The sequence below is a fragment of the Chiloscyllium plagiosum genome, chromosome 10 (assembly GCF_004010195.1).
Source record: "Chiloscyllium plagiosum isolate BGI_BamShark_2017 chromosome 10, ASM401019v2, whole genome shotgun sequence".
Lineage (NCBI taxonomy): Eukaryota > Metazoa > Chordata > Chondrichthyes > Orectolobiformes > Hemiscylliidae > Chiloscyllium > Chiloscyllium plagiosum.
The window spans coordinates 5,592,695-5,618,429 of record NC_057719.1 but is presented as its reverse complement, the minus strand read 5'-3'; the positions used below and the strand labels follow the sequence as shown (position 1 = coordinate 5,618,429).

Genomic DNA, 25,735 nt, shown 5'->3' with positions numbered 1-25,735 from the left:
AGCTTTATTATAAAATTGGTTAAAAAATGAAGGCCCATAGCAATGTGGCTAAGTGGTCTAAGGTGCAGAATTTAAACTTGAGTGACTATTAAGTTGTGGTCTGAAAATCCACTGCTACCAAAGTCACAGGCAGTTTTTCCGTAGAATGTTGTTAAGTTGCATGTGAAGCACCTGGTTTGTAATGCAGACAGATATCAACAGTATGGGTTCAATTTCTGCACCAACTGAGGACACCGTGAAGGTTGATTAACCTCACCCGTCACCTGAGACAAGATTATACCGGTCACTTTTCTCTAAGGAGAGAGCAGCCCTGCACAACCCTGAGTGATGATAATATTAGTTACTGAGCTAGTACCTCAGAGACCTAAGCTAATGCTCTGGAGATAATGCTCTGTTTGTGGCTGTTTACCTACCTCTGAGCTAGGACCTGGTTTCAATTCTCATCTGCTCCAGAGCAGTGTAATAGCACCTCTGAACTGGTTCATTAGCATATATCAACTCCCTCCTCCAATGAAAAACCATAAAGTGGACCCATGGTTTACTGGTGGTGGTTGATAGTTAAAAGGTCACTTATAAAGAGTTTATAATATCATGAGGAGCATGGATAGGGTACATGGACAAGGGCTTTTCCACAGGATGGGATGTCCAAAACTAGATGATATAGGTGAGAGGGGAAAGATTTTAAAAGGACCTCAGGGGCTACTTTTTCACACAGAGGGTGGTGCGTATATGGAATGAGCTGCCAGAGGAAGTGGTGGAGGCTGGTACAATTACAACATTTAAAAGGCATCTGGATAGGTATATGAATAGAAAGGGTTTAGAGGGATATAGGCCAAATGCTGGCAAATTGGACTAGATTTATTTAGGATGTATGGTTGACATGAACAAGTTGGAGGGAAGTATCTGTTTCCGTGCTATGTATCTCTATGCCTCTAATTTCGGATTTTAAAAAATAGGCAAACCCAGGAATAGTGGCTCTGTTTTGGCATTCACCATTAAATGATATTTCCAGTCCGGGTTCCTAAGTTATTACAACCAGTAAGAATTCACACCTTCTTTAAACAAAAACTTGTCTTTCTAGCAACTTGGTGATATAGTTAAACCAAAACTGAAACGAAAGTTTGCTTCTACAAATAATTCAGTCACCATAATCTAGTTTTATATTTTGCGATGTCCAAAATCTGGATTGGGGAAAGAAAGCTAAATAGGGTTACAGAGTCATAGAGATGTACAGCATGGAAAGAGACTTCTTCGGACCAACTCATCAATGCCGACCAGATATCCCAACCCAGTGTAGTACTATTTGACAGCACTTGCCCCACTGCCCTTGAAACCGTTCCTATTCATATATCCATCCAGATGCCTTTTAAATGCTGCAATTGTACCAGCCTCTACTATTTCTTCTGGCAGCTCATTCCATACACATACCACCCTCTGTGTGAAAAAGTTGTCCCTTAGGTCTCTTTTCTATCTTTCCTGTCTCACCCTAAACCTATGCCCTCTAGTTCTGGACTCCCTCACCCTAGGGAAAAGACTTTGTCTATTTATCCTATCCATGCCCCTCATGACTTTATAAACCTCTATGAGGTCACCCCCTCAGCCTCCGAAACTTCAGGGAAAATAGCCCCGGCCTATTCAGCCTCTCCCTATAGCTCAAATCCTCTAACCCTGGCAACATCCTTGTAAATCTTTTCTGAACCCTTTCACGTTTTATAACATCTTTCCGATAGGAAGGAGACCAGAATTGTACACAATATTCCAAAGTGGCTTAACCAACATCGTGTACAGCTGCAACATGACCGCCAAACTCCTGTACTCAATGCTCTGACCAATAAAGGAAAGCATACCAAACGCCTTCTTCACTATCCTATCTACCTGTGATTCCAATTTCAAGGAGCTAAGAACCTGCACTCCAAGGTCTCTTTGCTCAGCAACACACCCTAGGACCTTACCATTAAGTGTATAAGTCCTGCTAAGATTTGCTTTCCCAAAATGCAGCACCTCGCATTTATCTAAATTAAACTCTATCTGCCACTCCTCAGCCCATTGGTCCATGTGATCTCTGTCATCCCTATGTTCATTTAGACATGCATGATTTTAATCCATGCAACCTCTATGTGGACAGCTGCTTACCAATGGTTGGAAAGTCAATGGGCAAAGTAGTGATTGTTTGGTATCAGTATTTAGTGACAACATGACACGATTTGTCATGTAGCCATTTTGAACATAACCGCAGAATCACAGAAGAGTATGGCACAAGAAGAGAAATTGGCCCATCGTAATTTTTTCAACTCTCCAAATAAGCATTATGACTTTTCTGTACTTTTCTGCATTGTTTTTATTCCAATAACTATCTAATACCCTCTTGAACGGTTCAATTGAACTCACTTCCACCTCAATTCCAGGTAGTGTATTCCAGACCTGAACCACTAATTGTGTGAAGAAAGATTTTTCTCATGTCACTTTTGTTACTTAAGCAAAACACCTTGCCCTTTCTTTCTCTTTCTGCAAGGGTTTCTGAAGCACTTGCATCAGTTGCTTGGTAAAATGCGAGAGTGATCCACACTAAAACATTTAAAACTTTGCTCCAGGAAAGGACAAAATGTTTGAAACAGCTTATCATGGCATCGGTGTACACCTGCATCTGTACATTCAGGTCATGAGCAAACACAAAGACTGAATCCAACTTTTGGGTCCAGCTTTTGCTTTGTTTTAAGAGTAATAGTAGTCACAAAGACCCAGTAAAATCAGTCTCCATGGATACAAAGGCTGAAACATTGTCACAAGTATTAGCAAAATACAAAGCAAGGAATAAACTGCAAAAGTTTGGCTTTGCTTTGCCATTCAAATCCAAGACCTGAATATTTATCCTGAGCTGATATACCACATCATCCTCTCCGAGCTACCTGGTAAAGAATTCTAATCAAACAATATTAACAGTTGTTATTACACATGAAATTTCTGAGGCACACCTCACGGTGGGAAGCAAAAAATCTCACAGCAACTCGGTTGACCTGAATTAACAAGTAGAGTGCCAAGCAGAGAAGCAAGAAACATTCACAGTAATTAAAAGGGAGGCAAGTAAGAATAACTTGGGCATGTGTATTTAGCAAGCAGTCTTTTAACTGAATGATAAAATAGTAAACTCACAAAAAGACTCGTGACCTCTGACCGGCAGTAATTTTAGTATTACATGGTTCTCAATGGATAATTGAGAATCTGCCTTTTCTCTTACATTTCCCTTTGCAGCATAGTAATAGACTGGAGAAGTAAGAAATGAATACTGCTTCTTCACACATTTACTATCCACGACCTTACAATTACACGGAAGCTTCTCTTTGGTCATATTATCACAATCTGTCTTATACATACACTAGAGCCCGGTAAAGCAGTTTCCTTTTTAAAGTGCCACTCTGCAGTCCTTTTAGATTGCTGACGATCCAAAATCTGGCGTGGGAAGGAGTTGTGAGGAGGATACAAAATGGCTGCAAGGTGATTTAGACAGGCTGAGCGAGAGGGCAAGATCATGGCAGATGGAATATAATATGGAAAAATGTGGAATTATCCACTTTGTTAGGAAACATTGAAGATTACTTCTGAAAGGATACGGGATTGGGAAGTGTTGATGTTCAGAGATCTGGGATATCTTTGTTCATATATTACTGAGAGCTAACATGTAAGTACAGTTGCAAATATTAAGCTAATTGGTATGATGGTATTTAAACCACCAGAATTTGAGTACTGGAGTAAAGAGATCTTCCTACAATTGCATACAGCCTTGATGAGACCTGATCTGGACTACTGTGTACAGTAGCTTTCCTTATCTCAGGAAGATATCCTTGCCATAGAGAGAGGTTCACCAGATAGATTCCTTTGGCAAAAGGATTGCACTATGAGGAAAGGTTGTAGGGTTTAGGTTGATAGTCTCTGGAGTAGAGAAGAATGTAGCCTACAAAATTCTTATAGGGCTTAACAAGGTAAATATGGAAAGGATGGTTGCTGAGCACCCCGTGAGCCAGGCAAGAACCAGGAGACAGAGTCTCAGAATAAGAGGTAGGGTATTAAGAACAGAGATGAGGAGGAATTTCTTCACTCATAGGTTAGTAAATCTTTGGATTTTTCTACTCTAGAGGGCTGTGGAAGATCAGATATTGAATATGTTCAGGTCAGAGATTGATAGATTACTCAACATTAAAGATTCAAGTGATATGGAGTACAGTGCAGGAAACTGGCACTGAGGCAGATTATCAGTAGTGATCTACGTGAACGGCACAGCAAGTTTAAGGGGCTAAATGGCCTATTTCTGTTATGCTCTAATATAATTTAATTGATGAAAGCTATATTCAGATACCAAAGTGAAAGATTAATTTTGTCTTCAGTGTTGTGTCTTGTCACAATGTGATCTGGTTACATAACATCTGCAAATAACACTGCACAGCCATATTACAGATGTAGCAAAAACAGGGTATTTGATTTCCACATAAAAAGATTCTGAAAACAATGAGACATTTGATTAGATAATAACCTTCCTGACAAGACTATGGATCAACTTATTCCACATGGAGAAGTTCAAGAAGAATGGGCAATGAATGCTGGCTCAAGTCCTATCCCTTGAATGAATAATGTAAACTGCTTTTGGAAGTGGTGCTTAAGGTTAATTGTTGGCTCAGATTCAGGAATTACACCTTCACCTTTCTTTCCTAGTGACTAGGAGAAAGTGAGGAATGCAGATGCTAGAGATCACAGTCAAAAAGTATGGCCTTAGAAAAGTGCAGCAGGTCAGGCAGCATCCAAGGGGCAGGTGAGTCGGTGTTTCAGGCATAAGCCCTTCATCAGGAATATGGAGGAGGGAAGGGGACTGAAAGATAAATAGGAAGGTGGGGGTGGGGGTGGGGAGGTAGCTGGGAAGGCGATATGTAGATGCAAGTCAGGTGTGATTGAGATAGGTTGGTGGGGAGGGTGGAGCGAAAAGATGGGAAGGAAGATGGACAGGTAGGACAGGTCAAGAGGGTAGTGCCGAGTTGGAGGGCTGGATCTGGGATGAGGTGGGGAAGGGGAACTTTGGAAACTAATGAAGTCAATGTTGATGCTGTGTGATTGAAGGGTCCCAAGGCGGAAGATGAGGGGTGCTTCCTCAAGTTGTCGGGGGACTTTGATTTGGCAGTGGAGGAGGCCCAGGACTTGCATGTCCTTATGGCGTGGGAGGGGGAATTGAAGTGGTCGGCCACAGGGCAATGGGGTTGTTTGGTGCATGTATGCCAGAGAGGTTTCCTGAAACGTTCTGCAAGTTGGCGTCCTGTCTCCCTGATGTGGATTTCCGTGGGATCTTTTACATTTACAAGACATTGGTAGAATTGGAATGCATGAAGCATTCAGAACAAGGCAGATGAACTGATGTCGCAAATCAAAATAAATTAAAGTCACAAGGACTTGAAACTTGTTATATGGGGCAGGGCTCAGGAGTGGTTATTAAAGTTTCCAGAACAAGTAAAAGAGTAAGGAAAGGATCAGGAATCTAACTTCAGGCACAGGAGATGAGGGGGCAACTATGAGAAAGGGACAGTCAATGTAGGACTGAAGGTGAAAACAAAAAATGCTGGAAATCAAGCAAGTCAGACAGCAACCGTAGAGAGAGTGCAAGCTAACGTTTTGAATCTAGAAGTTTCTTCATCAGAGCAGACGTTAATGTAGAGGAGATAGCATTTAGGCAATAGTGAGAGTTGGATTGCTGGGGGAGAAAGGGTGTTGTTAGTTCAGATTAAGCAATCGTAATGTGACAATGAGAGAACAATAGTGAGTTTAACTACCAAACTGGAAAGAATGGATAGCCCCACGAGTAGAGTGAGGGGAGAGAGGAAACAGTGACAGAAAATGCAAGAAGTAAAGCTTAAAGAAATGGGAGTGAGTGAAGGCGGTGAACTCAATATTAAACATAGAAAGTTGTAAAGTGCCTAATCTGAAGATGAGATGTTGTTCGTCCAGTTTGCACCGTGATTCGCTGGAGCATTGAAGGACGCCTAGGACAGACAAGTGGGCATGCAAATAGGATGCTGTATACTAAGGGTACTGTACTTAAATACACACAGTATATGAAACAAGGTAAGTGAGCTTGTAGCACAGACTGAAAGTGGCGATTTGGGTAAAGATAAGCAGTGTGACAAGAAGGGTCAAAGTTTAATGCAGCAATGAGTAAAGTAAAATCAGAGAAAAATGGTAAAAAGTTAAAAATCAAAGGTACTTCAATGCCACAAACAGCTATCAAAGGAATAAAACAGAAAGTGCTGGAGAAACTCAAAAGATTCAGCAGCATTTGTGCAGAAGAAACAGTTAATGTTTCGCGTCCAATATGACTCTTCTTCAGACAAACAATAACAGAAACTGCTGGAAAAACTCAGCAGGTCTGGCAGCAGAGAAAACAGAGTTAACGTTTCAGTCTTGTGACCCTTCTTCAGAACTGTTCTGAGCTTTGCCAACAATTCCTGTTTGTTTCAGATCTCCAGCATCCACAGTTCTTTGTTTTATTTTAGTGAGTCTCCTTCAGTTCTGAAGTCAGACTCGAAACGTTAACCGTTTGTTTCCTTTAAAGATGCTGCCAAACCTGTTGAATTTCTCTCGCACTTTCCGCTTAATTTCAGATTTCCAGCATCCACAGTATTTTGCTTTTATAGAGGTAGAAGGGTTTGATTTATTAACTAGTAGCAGCAGCCTGCGTTTTTGGTGACCAAAGTTGGGAATTAAATAATACAGTGCACTAATGTTTCAAAAAGGTACATAAGAACCTAAGTACCAGGAAGAGGATTGGCAATTGAGCCCCTCGAGCCTGCTCTGACATTTAATAGAATCATAGCTGATCTCATTTTGGCTTAAGCTCCACTTTCCTGCTCATTCTCCAAAACCTCTTAAACCATTACTAATTAAAAATCATGCAGTGTCTCTTTGTCCACTGCACAGATTCCATAGATTCACAATACTGAGAGAAATAATCCCTCTTCTTCTCTGTTTTAAACCTGTTACACTTTATCCTAAAACTGTGGCCTCTTATTTGCGATTGCTCCATAAGGGGAAACATCTGCTTTACATCTTCTTTAGCACCTCATATACCTCAATTAGATGTCCACTCACGCTTCTAAACTCTAGTTCTGTGCAATTTATCCTCAACAGACAAGCCTTTCATAAAGCAGTGATGGAGGGAAGTAGCCCCAATAATACGGAAAATAGTGATGACATAAGAAGAATCCTGGTACAGATTGTAGAAAGCAGAATCAGGATGCTTAAAGGTAAGAACCAAATCAACTGGGAGCAAACATCCACAGGAATAATATAGGAAGTCCCAGCAGTAGCTGAACAGAGTGTCAATTAAGAAAAGAACAGAACATAACAAAACTAAAATGTGTGGAAACTTAATCATTATATAGCCTGGACAACTCAAATTGATGAGAGTAAATTAGAGGTCAAATTCATAAAAGACAATTTCCCAGGACATTACATCAACAAATTTGGAATCAACCAGAGAAAAGAGTATTTGCAATCGTGTCTCATGCAATTGTAACCTCATAGTAATCTGTAATTTTATGAAAAATAATGACCATAATGCTCTCAAAGTCAATGTCAAATTTTAGTCTGACATATTTCTGCACTGAGCTTGAATAAAGTCAAACACACAGGTATCAGAAGTGAATTGACAAAACAGATTGGGAAATTTGATTTAAACATTTGGCAATTGATAATCCATGATAACCAAAGCACTGATAGAAACATAGCACAATTTTCAACATTACTAGTGTGTAGGTAAAAAGGTAATATATTTGGATTTGCAGAAGCCTTCAATAAGGTACAACACTTAAGTCCATATAAAGTAAGGGATTATGGACAGTGTTTCAGCTAAATTGTGTGGCTGCGCAGAAACCTGTAAGGCACCTCAGAGACACCAATCTGTGATCAATAAAGTTGAAATTTTAAAGAGACTGTGTACTCCAAACAAAAGGCGCATGATAACTACATTCAATAGGGATAATAACTTCAAACATGAACAGCCATTTCTACCAGGAGAAAGTGAGGTCTGCAGATGCTGGAGATCAGAGCTGAAAATGTGTTGCTGGAACAGCGCAGCAGGTCAGGCAGCATCCAGGGAACAGGAGAATCGACGTTCCTGAAGAAGGGCTTATGCCCGAAATGTCGATTCTCCTGTTCCCTGGATGCTGCCTGACCTGCTGCGCTGTTCCAGCAACACATTTTCAGCCATTTCTACCAGACCATCTCATAAATTCCAATGGTTTTGGTGAAACAGATGCAACATGGAGTTGAGGATAGTCCATTCAGTCAAGGTTGGAGACCACAGAGGAGGGATAAGTGTACTATTTTCTGGTTAACAGCTTGCTACTAATGGGGTACCTTAAGGATGGGTTGCAGCCTCAGCTACTTACTGTCTATATTACTGGCTTAGATGAATTTGAACTTAGATAATTAATCCGCCTGATGATATAAAGTTAGTGGGAAATTAAACTGTGAGGAAGACACAGTCTGTAAAATAAGTTACAAAAGGGCTATGCGAGGTTATCAGAAGAATGAAAAGAACTTTCTTAAAATAGTGACAAAGAGTTTTTACTTACAACCTATAGGCCACATTGTGTCTGTTTTATTGAAAACATGGGAGGTTATGAGATGATTTGGTAGAAATGGCTGTTCATGTTTTAAGTTATTATGCTCTGATAAGGGAGGAGAAAGTGAGGTCTGCAGATGCTGGAGATCAGAGCTGGAAATGTGTTGCTGGAAAAGCGCAGCAGGTCAGGCAGCATCCAGGGAACAGGAGAATCGACGTTTCGGGCATAAGCCCTTCTTCAGGAATGAGGAAAGTTTGTCCAGCAGGCTAAGATAAAAGGTAGGGAGGAGGGACTTGGGGGAGGGGCGTTGGAAATGTGATAGGTGGAAAGAGGTCAAGGTGAGGGTGATAGGTCAGACTGGGGTGGGGGCGGAGAGGTCGGGAAGAAGATCTCAGGTTAGGAAGGCGGTGCTGAATTTGATGGATTTGACTGAGACAGGGTGGGGGGAGGGGAAATGAGGAAACTGGTGAAATCCGAGTTCATCCCTTGTGGTTGGAGGGTTCCTAGGCGGAAGATGAGGCGTTCTTCCTCCAACCGTCGTTTTGTTGTGGTCTGACGATGGAGGAGTCCAAAGACCTGCATATCCTTGGTGGAGTGGGAGGGGGAATTGAAATGTTGAGCTACAGGGTGGTTGGGTTGGTTGGTCCGGGTGTCCCAGAGGTGTTCTCTGAAACGCTCCGCGTAGGGAGGCCTACTGACAGAAATATCTTGAGCCATTTCAGCTGTGATCCATTTGCATTTAAAAGGATTTATATATGAGGTAAAAATATTCACTATGAATCTAAGCAAACTCAAGCTGTAAAAACACAACAGGATAGTTGAAAGCACAATCTGACCAGTTATAATTGAAGAACATTGAGTTCTATGCTTATTGTTGATGATTCTGTACAGCAGTCAAATGAAAGAAGCTTTGATCTAACTACAGATCAAAGGAAAAGGATTGCTGCAAGTGGAGTTAGGTCAAAAAATAATGTGTGTATATTTTAGTCTTCAGTGATTGCCAGTATTAAAATTTGCTTGGGTCAATGTGAACACTACATGATCACAGTCTTTTTGAAAGGAAGGAAAGGGATGGGAGAAAGATACAAAGTCATCTGCAACAAGTTTCTTGAAAATCTTTGAGCAAAACTGTGGGTAATCATAGATCAATATAGTTTATTACTTAATCTGGAATGGTATTTTCTGATTTGGTATTTCAAAACACCTGGATAAATGGACAGCCAAGACATCGAACCATCGGCAATCGCAGGCTGTCTTGTAACGTATTCTGGTCAACTCTTGCGACAAATTTAGAGATTGGTGCTGCCATGATAGAAAAATGCATGAAGAATGGAAAATGGCTTATTAATCCATAACCAATAGACATATACAGCAATCCTTTATAGCCAGTACCTGTCCCAGAGCATCTATGTACTTGTTGACAATCCTTCATCATTGCTGCAATTTTCAAGCGTTAGCAGCAACCAAAAATCATTATCGATATGGTCCTGTCACACTCAAATTGGCACATTTTGTCAAAAAATAACAAATCCCAGATAGCTGGGGAATTGACAGCTCTGTACTTGGGTTCACTGCAATCTTGGAATTTTAGAAGCTCTTCTAATGGATTTCTCATCCTTGCAGAGTAGCTAAAATAAAACTGATAGCATTTATAGTTATAATTTGTAATTGGTAGTGAGTACCTGGACAGTCACATTAAATTCAGGTTTCCTTTAAAGCTAATCAAGGATTGTATCTTGCCATAATGTATGTTTTATTTGATGCTGGCGATGAACAAATATTTTTGCCCTATTTGAGATATGGAGGATATCATATGAAAACTGCAAAAAGTACTTATTTTACAAGTGAAGGGAACAGTATAATATCCTGAACATCAACGTCATAAGTAAGTTCTTGAGATTTCCATCACAAGTAGAACACATCTACATTAACTTCCAATACAGGATTCTATTTGGACAATATGTTTTTCCATTTTTATTTAAAAACATGAAATAATTTTGCATTATTTGTGGAATTTTGATCATTCCCCCCTCATTTAATAGATATATGTGTTACAATATAATGATGCAGCTAGGTGGGGCCCATTTGGCCCATTATAACTGATTCAACTTATTCAAAAAGCTACTCAGCCATTCGGCCCATTGAGTCCACTCCGCCATTCAATCATGGCTGATGGGCATTTCAACTCAACTCTCCCCATAGCCCTAAATTCCTTGCGAGATCAAGAATTTATCAATCTCTGCCTTGAAGATATTTCATGTCCTGGCCTCCACTGTACTCCACAGCAATGAATACCACAGGGCCACCACTCTCTGGCTGAAGAAATGTCTCCTTGTTTCCATTTTAAATTGACCCCCTTCAATTCTAAGGCTGTGCCCACGGGTCCTAGTATCCCTGCCTAACGGAAACAAATTCCCAGTGTCCACCCTTTGTAAGCAAAGCGTTATCTTGTAAGTTTCTATTAGATCTCCCCTTTACCTTCTAACTCTAATAAATACAATCCCAGGATCCTCAGCCGTTCATCATATGTTAGGCCTACCATTCCAGGGATCATCCGTGTGAATCTCCACTGGACACGCTCCAGGGCCAGTATGTCCTTCCTGAGGTGTGGGGCCCAGAACTGGACACAGGCACATACACTACACAGGATAGTCTTGCAGGATCCCTAATCCCTGGCCACCCTAATGTGTTGACTCCCTCTCTGCATACACCCCCCTTCCCCAGATATTACATTTCACCGCAATCACCAAACATTTGGAGAAAGAAGTCAGAGGAAGAAGGGATGCTTTAGGATTTAGGTGAAATCCTGTCTACAGGACCCAAAGCCCTATATATGGCTTATTCATCTTGCCTCTACATGTTGCAGTAGTTCTCACCTCAGACATCGAACCATGGTACAACCTGTGTGGACATCAATTTAGACATCATGCTGGCACAGTCACATTTGGGGTTACATAGAGACTCAAACAAATAGATGTAGAGTCAAAACAATGACACTTATACATGCTTGACAATTCATGTACAGTGCAATGTCACCCATGCCTCAAAAGTGTCCTCAGTAGATTTTCTCTCCCTCCACTACATATCAGTATGATCATTGGTTCCTCAGTCGGGGTGAGAGGGAACCTGCTTAGTTGTGGAACCTTCTGGCCCTGAGGGTTTGTTTGGATGATCTGGGGTCACTTCTGTGTTTGGATGGCCTAAACATGCCAGAGCCAGGTGAACCCTCTTCGACTTGAACTTTCTAAGGAGGAAGGTGACGAACAGGGAGGAGACTGAGGGCCTGGCCACTTCTGGAGTGTTGAAGATGAGACTTCTGAGAGCCCTGCATATAGTTCCTTCTCAGGTTGGGGGTCACTGGCACTGCTTTGTTTCCTTGTGAGAAAGAGGAATCTGGAGTGCTCACCATGATCCCATACCCGTATTGCTATGACTTTGGCTGAAGTAATCGAGTGCAGGTGTGTGCACCTCATCAGCAGATCCTAAAGCTGCTGGACTGGCTCTACATTGCACCTGCCAATCTGCCAGTGGAAGCAGTCAGGTGGTCATGAGGGTCAAGAAAATATTGTTCATCTGGAAATTCCAATTTGTAGTGCCGACACAATTTTTTTTTGCCCTTTTCTCAGGTTAGGAAGGCATCAAGCCCAAACTCTACACACATTACTTCAGAGCTCAGGGTTCCCATTGTGAAGACAATAGCAAAGTTGGATTTCCACCCCCATTGTTCTGAGTGGTGTTGAAAAACACACTGAGGCTGAAAGTTTGTGATCACTGGTAAGCATTTGTCGACTGAGAATGAAATGTTTGACACATTAAAATAAGATGTTATTGTAGATATACATTTCACTCAGTAACTGATTACAAGACTCCATCCTGCAAAGTTGTTGTAGAGTCGCAGGTAGATAGGATAGTGAAGAAGGCGTTGGATATGTTTTTCTTTATTGGTCAAGTGTATTGAGTACAGGATTTGGGAGGTCATGCTGTGGCTGTACAGGACGTTAGTTAGGCCACTTCTGGAATGTTGCGTGCAATTCTGGTCTCCTCCTTAACGGAAGGATGTTGTGAAACTTGAAACGGTTCAGAAAAGATTTATAAGGATGTTGCCAGGGTTGGAGTATTTGAGCTATAGGGACAGGTTGAGTAGGCTGGGGCTATTTTCCCTGGAGCATCGGAGGCTGAGGGGTGATCTTATAGACGTTTATAAAATGATGAAGGGCATGTATAGGATAAACAGACAAAGTCTCTTCCCTCAGCTGGGAGAGTCCAGAACTAGAGGGCATAGGTTTAGGGTGAGAGATGAAAGATATAAAAGAGACCTGAGGGACAACGTTTTCACACAGAGGGTGGTGCATGTATAGAATAAGCTGCCAGAGGAAGTGGTGGAGGCTAGTACAATTACAACATTTAAAAGGCATCTGGATGGGTATATGAAAAAGAAGGGTTTGGAAGGATATGGGCCAGGTGCTGGCAGGTGGGACTAGATTGGGTTGGGATATCTGGTCAGCATGGGCAAGTTGGGCCAAAGGGTCTGTTTCCATGCTGTACATCTCTATCACTCTTTGACTCTATTAAACCGACTGCCATTGTCTAAACGTGGTCATGCATTACAGTACTTTGTACAATTGAGGAAGTGACATACGCATTCAAATCTGTAAAACAATGTGCTGGAAAACTCAGTTGCCATGTTTGGGACTGAGATTTAAATGAGTTATGATCTTTCGCTTTATTTTTAAAGCTAAAGCCCTGCTTGAACATCAAAAATTTTTCTAAGTACCTGATACACTCCATTGATTGACAGGCAATCTGCTTTGAAGTAGAAATGAACATCATACGCTTAACATATGCCTTCTCTCATTTAAGTTTTAATGGACTGCAGATTTGACATTTTCTAAGGTTTGTTTTGATAGTTGGGGCCATCATGGATGCTTGCTTGAGTTTCAAAAGATCCAGAACCACACAGCTCAACATTCACATTTTGTGTGATAGTTTTAAGAGCTTATTAAAATAGCAACACTCGTAGTAAATAGTAAGGTGTTTTACAACAGATTGACCATTTGAGTGGACCATTTGAAAAGGTTTAATGGAGGAGTGTTTTTTCAGCATGACGTGCCTTTAGATATGACAGTTCTTATAAAAAAAACTTTGAACTATTAAATTATGTCTATCTTAAAGATATCCTATTCCAAATTTCCATCCCTAGTGGATATACTGAGTTGAGTGGCTACGATGGATTTCTGGGGGAATTGACAGGACATGAATGAGCATAAAAAATACAAGAATGGATAATGGTACGGGGGGGGGGGATATAGGGAGTTATAAGGAGGAATGAAGGATATGAGGAGCTTGGGAGTTAGTTGTGGCATTTAGGGGGCATAAGAAGCATGTTGGAGAGTTGGATGATATCTCAATGAACTGAGGCAGACCTTCTAATCAGCTCTTCTCAACACCTGCACCTATACAATGCTGCCTCATGACTTAAGAAACCTCCTCCCCTGCCCACCTGAGAGAGGAAAATATGGCAGGTATGAACAGATGTCTGGAACATGGGTTTTTGAAACCAGGAAATAGTTCAACCTGCATTTTCCAAGCCCAACATGAAGTTCCAGCTCAAGCAATGGGAGCTGCGAGTACAGTTACGATTTCATACAGAATTTAAATACATCATGCAATTGGGTGCATAAATGACAAATTACATGTTACACTTACAAGTTTATTTAAGGTTGTGCTAGGAAGGTCAGCATTTGCTGCCTGCCTCTAATTACACTTGATTTGAGTGCTTTACTGGACCATATCAGAGGACTGTTAAGAGGCAACCACATTACTGTGGATCTAGAATCACATAGAAGGCAAACCCAAGCAAGGACAGCAGACTTCCTTCCATAAAGGACACATGTGAGCCAAATGGGTTTTTATGAAAACCGATAATGTTTTAATTTTAATTTGTTTTACTAACACATTTAAATTGCTCCAGCTGCCCCAATGCATTAGTCTGAGGCTTTGGATTGCCATTCCAGTAACATTACTACTATGCCACACCCCCTAACCATGAATTGTGAAGTACTGAATTGGAGAAAGAGTGAGCCATGTATGTAAACAGCGCAGAGAAAAACATTAGGAAATGTAGACTGTTGAAGGAATCCAGGAGTGAAAAAACAATGTACAAAATCAATGAGGCAGCTCAAAGTCTGATATTATAGACCTACTCAGCTCAACTGTCTCAACACAATTCACAGGATCCACAATTAGTTGTTAAGTTGGATACATAATTGTCTCGGTCATAGAAGACAGAGGATAGTTGTGGAAGGGTGCTTTTCTGACAGGAGGTCTATAGCCACTGGTGTTCTGTTGTTGTTTGTAATTTCTAAAGGATTTGGATGAAAATGCACATCTGGTTCGTAAGTTTGCAGATGAAAATTGGTGGAGTTGCGGATATTGAAGAAGGTTGTCAAAGCAGGATATAGATCAGTTGGAAAATTGGGTTGAGAAATGGCATTTGGAGTTTAATCCAGGCAAATGTGAGATGATGCATTATGGAATGTAGAATGCAAGACAAAAGCAGGCAATAAATGGCAAGATCCTTAGAAGCACTCATATACAGAGAAAACTTGGGGTGCAAGACCACAACTCTCTGAAAGTGGCAATACAAGTGGATAAGGTGGTACTGCATGCTTGCCCTCATCAGTTGGGGCAATGAGTACAGACATTGGCAAGTCATGTTGCAGCTGTATTAAGCTTTGGTTAAGCCACATTTGTAACGTTGGGTGTAATTCTGGTCACCAAACTACAGGAAGGGTGTGGAGGCTTTGAAGACGGTACAAAAGAGGTTTACTAGGATGTTGCCTGGATTGGAGTGTACCAGCTGTAAGGAGAGATTGGACAAACTTGGATTGTTTTCACTAGAGTGTCGGAGGCTGAGGGCCAATTTGATACATGTATACAAATTATGAGAGGTATGAAAGGGTGGACAGTTGGAGTTTTGTTCCCAGGTGGAAATGACAAATACTAGGGGTCATAGGTTTAAGCTGAGGCGGGAAAGATTTAAAGGAGATGTGCAAGTTTTTTTATACAATGCATGGTAGGTGCCTAGAACACACTGCCAGGGGAGGTGGTAGAGCAGATACAGTAACAACATTTGGAGGAATTTAGACAGACAAAAGGGCAGGCAGGCAATAGAGGAGTATGGACCAGGTGCAGGCAGATGGGATTAGTTTAGAATAGTACCATGATCGGTACAGAAATGGTGGACTGAAGGACCTGTTCCTGTGCAGTACTATTTTACGTTTTTTGTAACTGGAAGGCAGCATCAGCATCTTCTCTAATGCAATGAGGGATAGCCAATATATGTTAACCTAGCCAGCAATATCCTCATCTCATGAACAAATAAAACAAAATAAATAATATTTTTAAATCAGTCTAACATGACTCAACCACATCACACCTGCCACATTTTCTGGCAGTAGCAGAGCATATGGGTAGCGGTCAGGCTGCTTACCGTTATATTTAAATCTACTTCCGACTGTGAAATTGTGAGCCCAATTTGAAATCAACTGGTGATGCTTGGACTTTTTTTGGTGTCAGTAAAATTGGCATGAAATGGAGGTTTGGCACTCAGCCAAAACAAGCTAAGTGACTCTTTTCTTGATTGGGAAGGAGGGCAGCTTTCCTAAAAATGCTCAAGAGAATATTATAGATTCAGATTTTACTGTCATGTGTACTAAAGTATGGCGTTCAAGAGTCCAGCGAAAAGTGTACAATGTTGCCATGGATGACACCATCTTAGGGCAAAAGTACCTAGGTACAAAATCTAAGTTACAGAAACAGTGAAATAAAGAAATAAGTTTAAAAAATTCTGCACTACAGTCTTCTGAGCACAAAAGTAGAAAAATAACAAAATAAAGAAATTTTCAGACTCTTCTCGACACAATCTTTGGCCTCCCTGTACTCATCTTTTCCAAACATAGGCCTCCCTATCTACTGACTGCAATTGTGGTCTCCTGCCCACCAGTTTCCCTGATGTGGCCACCCTGCACCCATCCTCCAGACTGCGGCCAACCACACCGTCTCACAGTCTTACTGCATACCAGGCTGTCCATAAAGGATGCTGCAGGGCTGGAGGCTGACTGAGGGCTTGTCAAAACAATTAGCCTTATATATTAGAGATATTGAAAAACACATTTTCCACAAATTAATTTTTTTGTTTTCTTACAAAAGATGTCTGATTCAGTAGTATGACAATATTTACAAGTGCGCTGTCCATAAAGATATTTTAAAACAATTTCAGGAGTGCAAGCATATGATAGTCACAGAAGAACACTTGCTGCTGTACTTGACAAATAAAACCTTGCTTGTATAGGGTATTACTTTGCATGTAGGAACTAATGATTTGACTTCACAGATCTAAAGATCGTACAGTACTAATTTCTGCCAGCATTTTACAATATGTTTTAATATGTTTTACAATATGTTTCAATTATCAAACAGTGCTAAAGAATGTGAATCTAATTTCATTTGCTAATTGAAATCTTTCAAAAAGTCTGCAGCTGGATCTCAATTTGCAACACTGCACATTCCATGAACCAGCACCGTTGCAGTCACCCGAGCCATCTTCCACTTCATCTGGAGGTCTAAGATGGACTATGTCTGCAGGGACACCATGTAAACAACTCTGGAAAAGTGCTTAACAATGCACCCAGTGCCACCCTCATCCTGATAGCCACGCTGTATGTAGACCTTAGTACACAAACGCCAAATGAAACTCCACATTGAGCTTTGACCTGTCCCCGGTGTTGCAAAGGATGGGACTTGCCAAAGAACACTCCAAATAGTTGGACCATTCCTTATCTCCAGTCCTTCATGGAGAGATGTGCAAAGAAAAACACCTTTGACCACATGTCAATCCGCAAGTGGTCACCGCATAGCGTCCTCGAGACCTTGCGGGAAAAGGGAAAGGTCAGCTCCCCTGACACCCACCTCCTGTCCTGAAGAAGGGTCACACCCAAAATATCAACTTCTGCACTTCCTGATGCTGTGTTCTTCCAGCCTCCTGCCTGTCTACTTTGGATTCCAGGATTTACAGTTTTTTTGTCTCCAAAGAAGATTGTTCTCTAAGCAGATTGTCAAAGTCATTTGGCAGAATGCATCATCACCACAGCTTTCCAACAAACGCCAAGACATTGCTTGGCTGATGGTGAGAAGGGCACTACCTGTGAGAACCTTCATGTAGGCCTGGACTCTGTGCCACTGCACACTGCCCTCGAAGTGGCTGCAGTGGGGAGAGACTATCACATATATCCTGCTGGAATGAGGCTTTGCAAAGGAGGTCTGCAGAGAGATGCAGTGGTTTTTGTGAAGGCTTGTCCTGAGCAGCTCTATGACACAGGACTCTGTGCTCCACGGGCTGTTCCCCAGGATGCACACCAAAATCTTGATGAGATGGGCCAATGGGCTGAGAGAAAGTGAGGACTGCAGATGCTGGAGATCAGAGTCGAGAGTGTGGTGCTGGAAAAGCACAGCATGTCAGGCAGGATCTGAGGAGCAGGAGAATCGACATTTCGGGCATAAGCCCTTCATCAGGAATGAGGCTGTGGGTCGCGGCTGAAAGATACATGGGAGGGGGTGGGGTTTGGGGGAAGGTAGCTGAGAAAGGAATAGGTGGATGAAGGTGAGGGAAAAAGTGTTAGGGCAGAGGGGAGAGTGAAGGACAGGTCCGGAGGGCGGTGCCAAGTTGGAGGCTAGGGACTGGGATAATGTGGGGGAGGGGAAAAAAGGAAGCTGTTGAAATCCACATTTATCCTGTGCGGTTGCAGGGTCTCTAGGCAGAATTTGAGACGTTCCTCCTCCAGGCGTCGGGTGGTAACGGTTTGGCAGTGGAGGAGGCCCAGGACTTGCATGGTCTTGACGGAGTGGGAGGGGGAGTTGAAGTGTTCAGCCACGGGGCGGTGGGGTTGGTAGGTGCTGGTGTCCCAGACATGTTCTCTGAAACAATCCGCAAGATGTCCTGTCTTCCCGATGTAGAGGAGATCACAGTGGGTGCAATGGATGCAGTAGATGACATTGGTACAGATACAGGTAAATTTTTAACAAATGTGGAAGAATCCCTTGGGGCCTTGGACGGAGGTGAGGGGTGTGGCATAGGCCCAGGTTTTGCACTTCCTGCAGTGGCAGGGAAAGGTGCCAGGAGTGGGGTCTGGGCTGGTGGGGGGTATGGACCTGACATGGGAGTCATAGATGGAATGGTCTTTTCGGAATGCTGATAGGGGTGGGGAGGGAAATACATCTCTGACAGTGGGGTCTGTTTGGAGGTGGCGGAAGTGGCGGAGGATGATGTGTTATATGTGGAGGTTGGTGGGGTGGAAAGTGAGGACCAGGAGGGTTCGGTCCTTGTTGCGTTGGGAGTGGTGGAGTTCAGGGGCAGTGGTGTGTGAAGTGGAGGAGATGCGCTGGAGGGCATTGTCAATCACGCGGGAAAGGAAGTTGCGATCGTGGAAGAAGGAGGCCATCTGGGACTTTCTGAGGTGGAACTGATCATCTGGGAACAGATGCAGCAGAGGTGGAGGAATTGGGAATAAGGGAAAGCATTTTTACAAGAGTTAGGATGGGAGAAGGTGGAGTCTAGGTAGCTGTGGAAGTTGGTGGGCTTGTAGCATATATCTGTAGTTAGTCGGTCGCTAGAGACATTAATGGAGACATCCAGGAAGAGGGGGTGGGGGTGGAGAAGAGGTGTCCGAGATGGTCCAGGTGAGTTTGAGGTCGGGCAGAAGGTGTTGGTAAAGTTGATGATCTGTTCAACCTCCTCGTGGGAGCACAAGGCGGTGCCAATATTGTCATCGATGTAGCGGAGGAACAGGTAGAGGGTGGTGCTAGTGTAACTGCAGAAGATGGACTGTTCCACGTATCCAACAAGCAGGCAGGCATAGCTGGGTTCCAAGTGGGTGCCCATGGCTACCCCTTTGGTTTGGAGGAAGTGGGAGGATTGGAAGGAGAAGTTGTTGAGCGTGAGGACCAATTCAGCTAGGCGTATGAGGGTGTCGGTGGAAGGGTACTGGTTGGGAAAGGGTGAGAGAAAGAAACTGAGGGTTTGGAGACCTTCGTCGTGGCGGATCGATGCGTACAGAGCCGGGGAAACAAAAATCTTGGAGGAGGCGAAGGGCATGGGTGGTGTCCCGAATGTAGTGGGGAGTTCCTGGACTAAGGGGCACAGAAGGGTGTCGAGGTAGGAAGAGATGAGTTCGGTGGGACAGGCGGAGGCTGAGACAATGGGTCGATTGGGGCAGTCAGGTTTGTGGATCTTAGGAAGGAGATAGAATTGGCCAATGCGGGGTTCACTGGCAATGAGGTTGGAGGCTGTGGATGGGAGATTCCCAGAGGTGGTGAGGTTGTGGATGGTCTGGCAGATGATGATTTGGTGTTGGGAGGTGAGGTCATGATCGAGGGAACAATAGGAGGAGGTATCTTCAAGTTGGGGCCTGGCTTCAGCTGTGTAGAGTCAGGGCGCCACACTACTACTGTGCCCCCCCCCTTGTCTGCGGGTTGGGGGTTGGAGCGGAGGGAATGGAGGGCTGCACTTTGTGAGGGCAGGAGGTTGGAGTGGCTGAGGCTTTTTAAAATTGAATTCAAATTTCACCATCTGGCTTGAAGGGATTCAAATCCTGGTCCCCAGAACATTATTCTAGGTTCCTGGATTAAAAGTCAAGGGATAATACCACTGGGCCATTGCCTCTCAGATACATGAAAGTTAATGTTCTGATCTTTCAAACTGATTAGACCAGATTAACAACTCATATTCTATGAAGTCCACCTGGCTGACCTCATTACACACACAACATGCTCAGTTATTGGCCTTCCCGATGCCTCAAATGTGTATAAATATGGACTTGTATAAATAAGAAACGCCTTAGGACCATTTTTTCCCCACATGTAAAGACTGTACAGTATTGAATTGCTCTCGTGGTTATATATGTATATCGATTATTTTATGAATAAAGTATATTTTTGAAATAAAAAAGAACGCAGTTCCACTGACCTAGTTGGTGGTGTAGGGGCTACACAGCTCTACTGACCTGATTGGGGATGGGCAATACAGTTCTGTCTTGTCAACGATTTTCACTTATTGTGAATTTTATTTTACGAAAAAAACCTAGCTAAGGCAGATGGAAGGAGGAAGCCCCAGGCATGTTTATTTCCAATCAGTTGCCAGGATTTACAAACATGACTAATGTTTTATTCTTTCTCAGGATGAAGAATAATATAAGGGTTTAATAGTAAAATAGAATGGCAGAGGCAGTAGCTCACAGATGCAAACTATCACTATTCAAAGACATAAGCAATGGAATTGTCCTAACAGCATAAAAGGTCATCAAACCAATTAGAACTGGAATCTGAGGCAAAGCAGTGAGGTCAGCGAGACACAGAAGATACACATGATTGCATATGTGGCTGAAAAAAACAGTTAGATATGCTGCCAAAGTTTTTTTGCCTCATATTCCTCAGGACAAACAAGAATGCCACATTTCTAAACAACCAACAGTCTTCACTGCATGTGAAAATCGTGCTGATTAGTTGACAAGTTGACTGGTTCATGGAGGTAATACTAAGGAGAATATAGCCCTGGGAAATATTATACCCCCACGTTTTTGTTTAATTTATACTCAGGGTCTGTCCTCTGCAAGCAGAATAAGCACTGCACGTTGTTTGTGAATTAAACAAAAGGGTAGGGGCAATAGTTCCATGGCAATGCCTTGAACAATTAGAGACCATGCATTATTCAATCAGCAGCCTTTCTCATGCAGTAGAAATTATTGTTCTCTGAGAAATCTGGAACTCTTGATCCTGTTCTGATGTGTGCATTGAAAAGCTTCATCAGCTTGCCTCTTTTTTCAGCAATACTTATGTTCTGTAAAAGAAATATACATTGTCTCTCCAAGTTGGAGAGACAATATAAAACCAAGGCCAATGGTAATCTCAATCCCATTGAGCCACACTGGATTAAATATGTTTCTGATCTGAACAAGGTTTGAGAAAAATATTACTGTGGCAAAATAGATCAGATTCACGTCAATGTTAAAGATTGCATTCCCAATCTGTTATTTGAAATTAATTTTTGAATACACACCATTGCATTAATCAATGAAGCATAGATGTTGTTGCAACGAAAGGCAAAATACTTACTTCATCTATTAGAAACTCTTTACTGAGTCCAAAATCTGTTAGAACCACATGGCCATTACTGTCGAGAAGTATATTTTCCAGTTTAATATCTCGATATATAATTCCAAGCTGTGGAAAACACAGTAAGCAAAAGTTACAAATTTTGAATACTTTTCTCCTCCACAGTGTTTCAAAAATTTGAAATCCGATGCACCTTATTTTCCAGACAAACCAAAATAATTTTTAAAATATTTAAATGTGTTAATAACTATAAACTACAGACAATATTCCTGCACCAGCGTCATAGAGATACACAGCATGGAAACAGACCCTCCGGTCCAACAGTCCATGCTGACCAGATATCCTAAATTAATCTAATCCCATTTCCCAGTGTTTGGCCCATATCCCTCAAAACCCTCTCGAATCATGTACCCAACTAGATCCTTCTCAACGTTGTAACTGTACCAACCTCCATCACTTCCTCTGACAGTTAATTCCACACACGCACTATCTTCTGCATGAAAACATTGCCCTTTAGGTCTCTTTTAAATCTTTCCCTTCTCACTTTAAACTTGTGCCCTCTAGTTTTGGACTCCCCTACCTTGGGGAAAAGATCTTGCCTACTCACCCTATCCATGCCCCTCATGTAGTTTACCCATCTCTCAAAAGGCCCACTGTCTGCTTCTCATTGTCTTTGGTACTATCTTTAATAGTATGTAGAGGCTACTTGACCAACCAGAGACAATAGGAGAGGTGTCATGGTCAAGTCTGATATTGCCCTCAGCCAAGGTTCATATTTGTGGACTTCCAACATGGAATACTGGTTAGTGATTAGGAACAGAAAGCCAAGATTTTCATTTTTTATTCATTTGTGGAATGTGGGCTGGTCAGCATTTATTGCCCAAGCCTATTTGCCCTTGAGAAGGTAATGATGAGCTGCCTTCTTGAACCACTGCAGTCCACCTGCTGTGGGTTGACCCATAATGCCCTGAGGGAGGGATTCCAGGATTTTGATGCAGTGGCAGTGAAGGAATGATGATATGTTTCCAAGTCAGAATGGTGAGTGGCTTGGAGGGGAACTTGCAGATTGTCATGTTCTCATCTATCTTCTGCCTTTATCCCTCGGGATGAATGTGGTCATGGGTTTGGAAAGTGCTGTCTGAGGACTTTGATGAATCTCTGCAGTGCATCTTATAGATAGTACACAGTGCTTTTACTGCTTTTGGTAGTGGAGGGAGTGGATGTTTGTGGATGAGGTACCAATCAAGCGAGCTACTTTATCCTGGAAGGTGTCAAGCTTCTTGATTGGTTTTGGAGCTGCACCCATCCAAGCAAGTTGGATGATAGTAAAATGAAGGGTATTTAGGTTAGTCTGATCTTAAAGTTGAATAAAAGGTCAGCACAACATTGAGGGCCAAAGGGCCTGTACTGTGGTGTACTGTCCTATTCCATCACACTCTTGATTTGCGCCTTGTTTATGATGGACAGGCTTTTGGGGGGGGTCAGGAAGTTAGGTACTTGTCGCAATATTCCGAGCCTCTGACCTGCTCTTGTAGGCACTGTGTTGATGTGGCGAGTCCAGTTGAGTTTCTCTATCCATGACACAGACATCAATGCAGCATCCTCACCATTGCTCAGCCAAGACCAGATACATCAGCACAGTCTGGCAATCAAGCTTAGGACCTTTCCATATCAGAGCAGTTACTATATTTCAAAAAGCACTCTACTCTCTCTGCACCAATCCCGTTTCACAAAGACGAGGTAATGGTTGTCGGGAGGACGGACCTCTATGTCTTCTAGAGGCCGAACACCAGCTCTCTGACACCACGTCTGACCTCTCCCTTGACCACAACCCCACCCTGGCCCATCAGCCCAAAATCACTTACACTGTTTGTGCCCTCATTGCCTCTGATCATCGACCCTGCACTGCCTCCAACCTCATGGTCCCCAGCCTCACACTGCCCAGTTCTATCTGCTCCCCAAGATCCATAAGCCCAACACCCCGGCTCACCCATTGTCTCCAATGCTCCTGCTCCACTGAATGTATTTCCTCCTACCTTGACTTCAATCTCTTCCTCTTGATGCAAACATTTCGCACCTACATCTGTGACACTAACCACACCCTCCACTTCTTCAGTAACTTCCAATTCCATGGCACCCAGTGCTTTATCATCACTATGGACATGCCGTCATTATACATGTCCATACCCCAACAAGGATGGCCTCCAGGCCTTTAACATCTTTCTCTTCAAAAAACCCATCCAGTCCCCCTCCACCAATGCCCTCCTTTGCCTTCCCAAACTAGTCCTCACCCTTAATAACATTTCCTTGGCCATCTGGATGGGCCCGAGCTACGCCTGCCTCTTTGTCGGCTACATCAAACAGTCCCTCCTTAGTACCTACATAGGCACTGTGCCCCAACTCTTTGCAATTACATCACTGACTATATCAGTGAACATCCTGTGCCCACGCTGAACTGAAGCAGTTCATCGAGTTCACCCACAACTTCCACTCCTCTTTTCACTTGGTCTACCTCGGATACCTTCCTCCTCTTTCTTGACCTCTTCATTTCCATCACCGACGACAGTCTACAGACTGTCTATAAACCCACAGACTCCCATAACTACCTGGACTACACCTCCTCCCACTTAGTATCCTGCAAGAAGTCCATCCCGTTTTCCCAATTATTCTGCCTCCATCACATCTGCTTGGATGAGGAGACATTCCACTCCCAAGCATCCCAGATGTCCACCTATTTTGAACAACGTGCTCTTCTCTCCTCTGTCATTCAGACAGCACTCCACCACACCTCCTCTATTACCTGCTCCACTGCTCTAAACTATCCCCCTCCAAACACAATGAAGACAGGGTGCGCCTTATCCTCATCTACCACCCTACCAGTCTCTGCATCCAATGTATCATCTTAAACACTTCCACCAACTCCGAAGAACACCTTCCCCTCCCCACCCCTCTCTGCCTTCACCAATCCTTGGTTCGCGCCACTCTCCCCACCAAACCCCCTCCCCAAACCCCCTGTACCTTCCCCGCAACAGTAAAGGACCGGTTTCATTCCCTAATACCACAAATTCATCACCCTCTGATTGTAGATTATTCCTCCTCATCTTAGTACGAAATGGTCAACTCTTCACTTGGAGGCTGCGTGCTGTGGTCCTGGTCTCTCCTATTAGTGGAAAAATCTTTACCATGTTCACTCTATCCAGACTTCTCAGTATTAAGTTTCAAACACATTCCCCCACCAATCCTTCTAAATTCCATCCAATACAGACCCAGAGTCCTCAACCTCTCCTCCAATGACAAGCCCTTCATTCCTGAGATCATTCTTGTAAACCTCCTGAGTCAGCACACCCTTCCTTAGGTACAGGCCCAAAACTCTCACAATATTCTAAATGCAGTCTGATCACAGCTTTATACAACCTCAGCAGTGTATCTGTTCAACAAGGTTCCCCATGGGAGACTGGTGAGCAAGGTTAGATCTCATGAAATACAGGGAGAACTTGGTCATTTGGATACAGAACTGGGTCAAAGGTAGAAGACAGAGGGTGGTGGTGGAGAATTATTTTTCAGACTGGAGGCCTGTGACCAGTGGAATACCACAAGGATCGGTGCTGGGTCCACTACTTTTCATTATTTATATAAATGATTTGGATGTGAGCATAAGAGGTATAGTTAGTAAGTTTGTTAATGACACCAAAATTGGATGGGTAGTGGACCGTGAAGAAGGTTATCTCAGATTACGACGGGATCTTGATCAGATGGGCCAATGGGCTGAGAAGTGGCAGATGGAGTTTAAATTAGATAAATGTGAGGTGCTGCGTTTTGGGAAAACAAATCTTATCAGGACTTATATGCTTAATGATAAGGTCCTGGGGAGTGTTGCTGAACAAGGAGACTTTGGAGTGCAGGTTCATAGCTCCTTGAAAGTGGAGTCGCAGGTAAATAGGATAGTGAAGAAGGTGTTTGTTATGCTT

The 25,735-nt window shown here is 42.8% G+C and overlaps 1 protein-coding gene across 6 annotated transcripts in view; it reads right to left on the bottom strand.

Moving 5' to 3' along the window:
- Nucleotides 1-25,735, bottom strand: part of rps6ka5 (ribosomal protein S6 kinase, polypeptide 5) — a 222,500-nt gene that overhangs the window by 62,140 nt on the left and 134,625 nt on the right. For all 6 annotated transcript variants that reach the window (XM_043696941.1, XM_043696946.1, XM_043696943.1 and 3 more), the window contains one exon: nucleotides 21,768-21,875. In XM_043696941.1, the coding sequence (XP_043552876.1) occupies nucleotides 21,768-21,875 (108 nt within the window). The remainder of the gene's footprint in view (nucleotides 1-21,767; nucleotides 21,876-25,735) is intronic.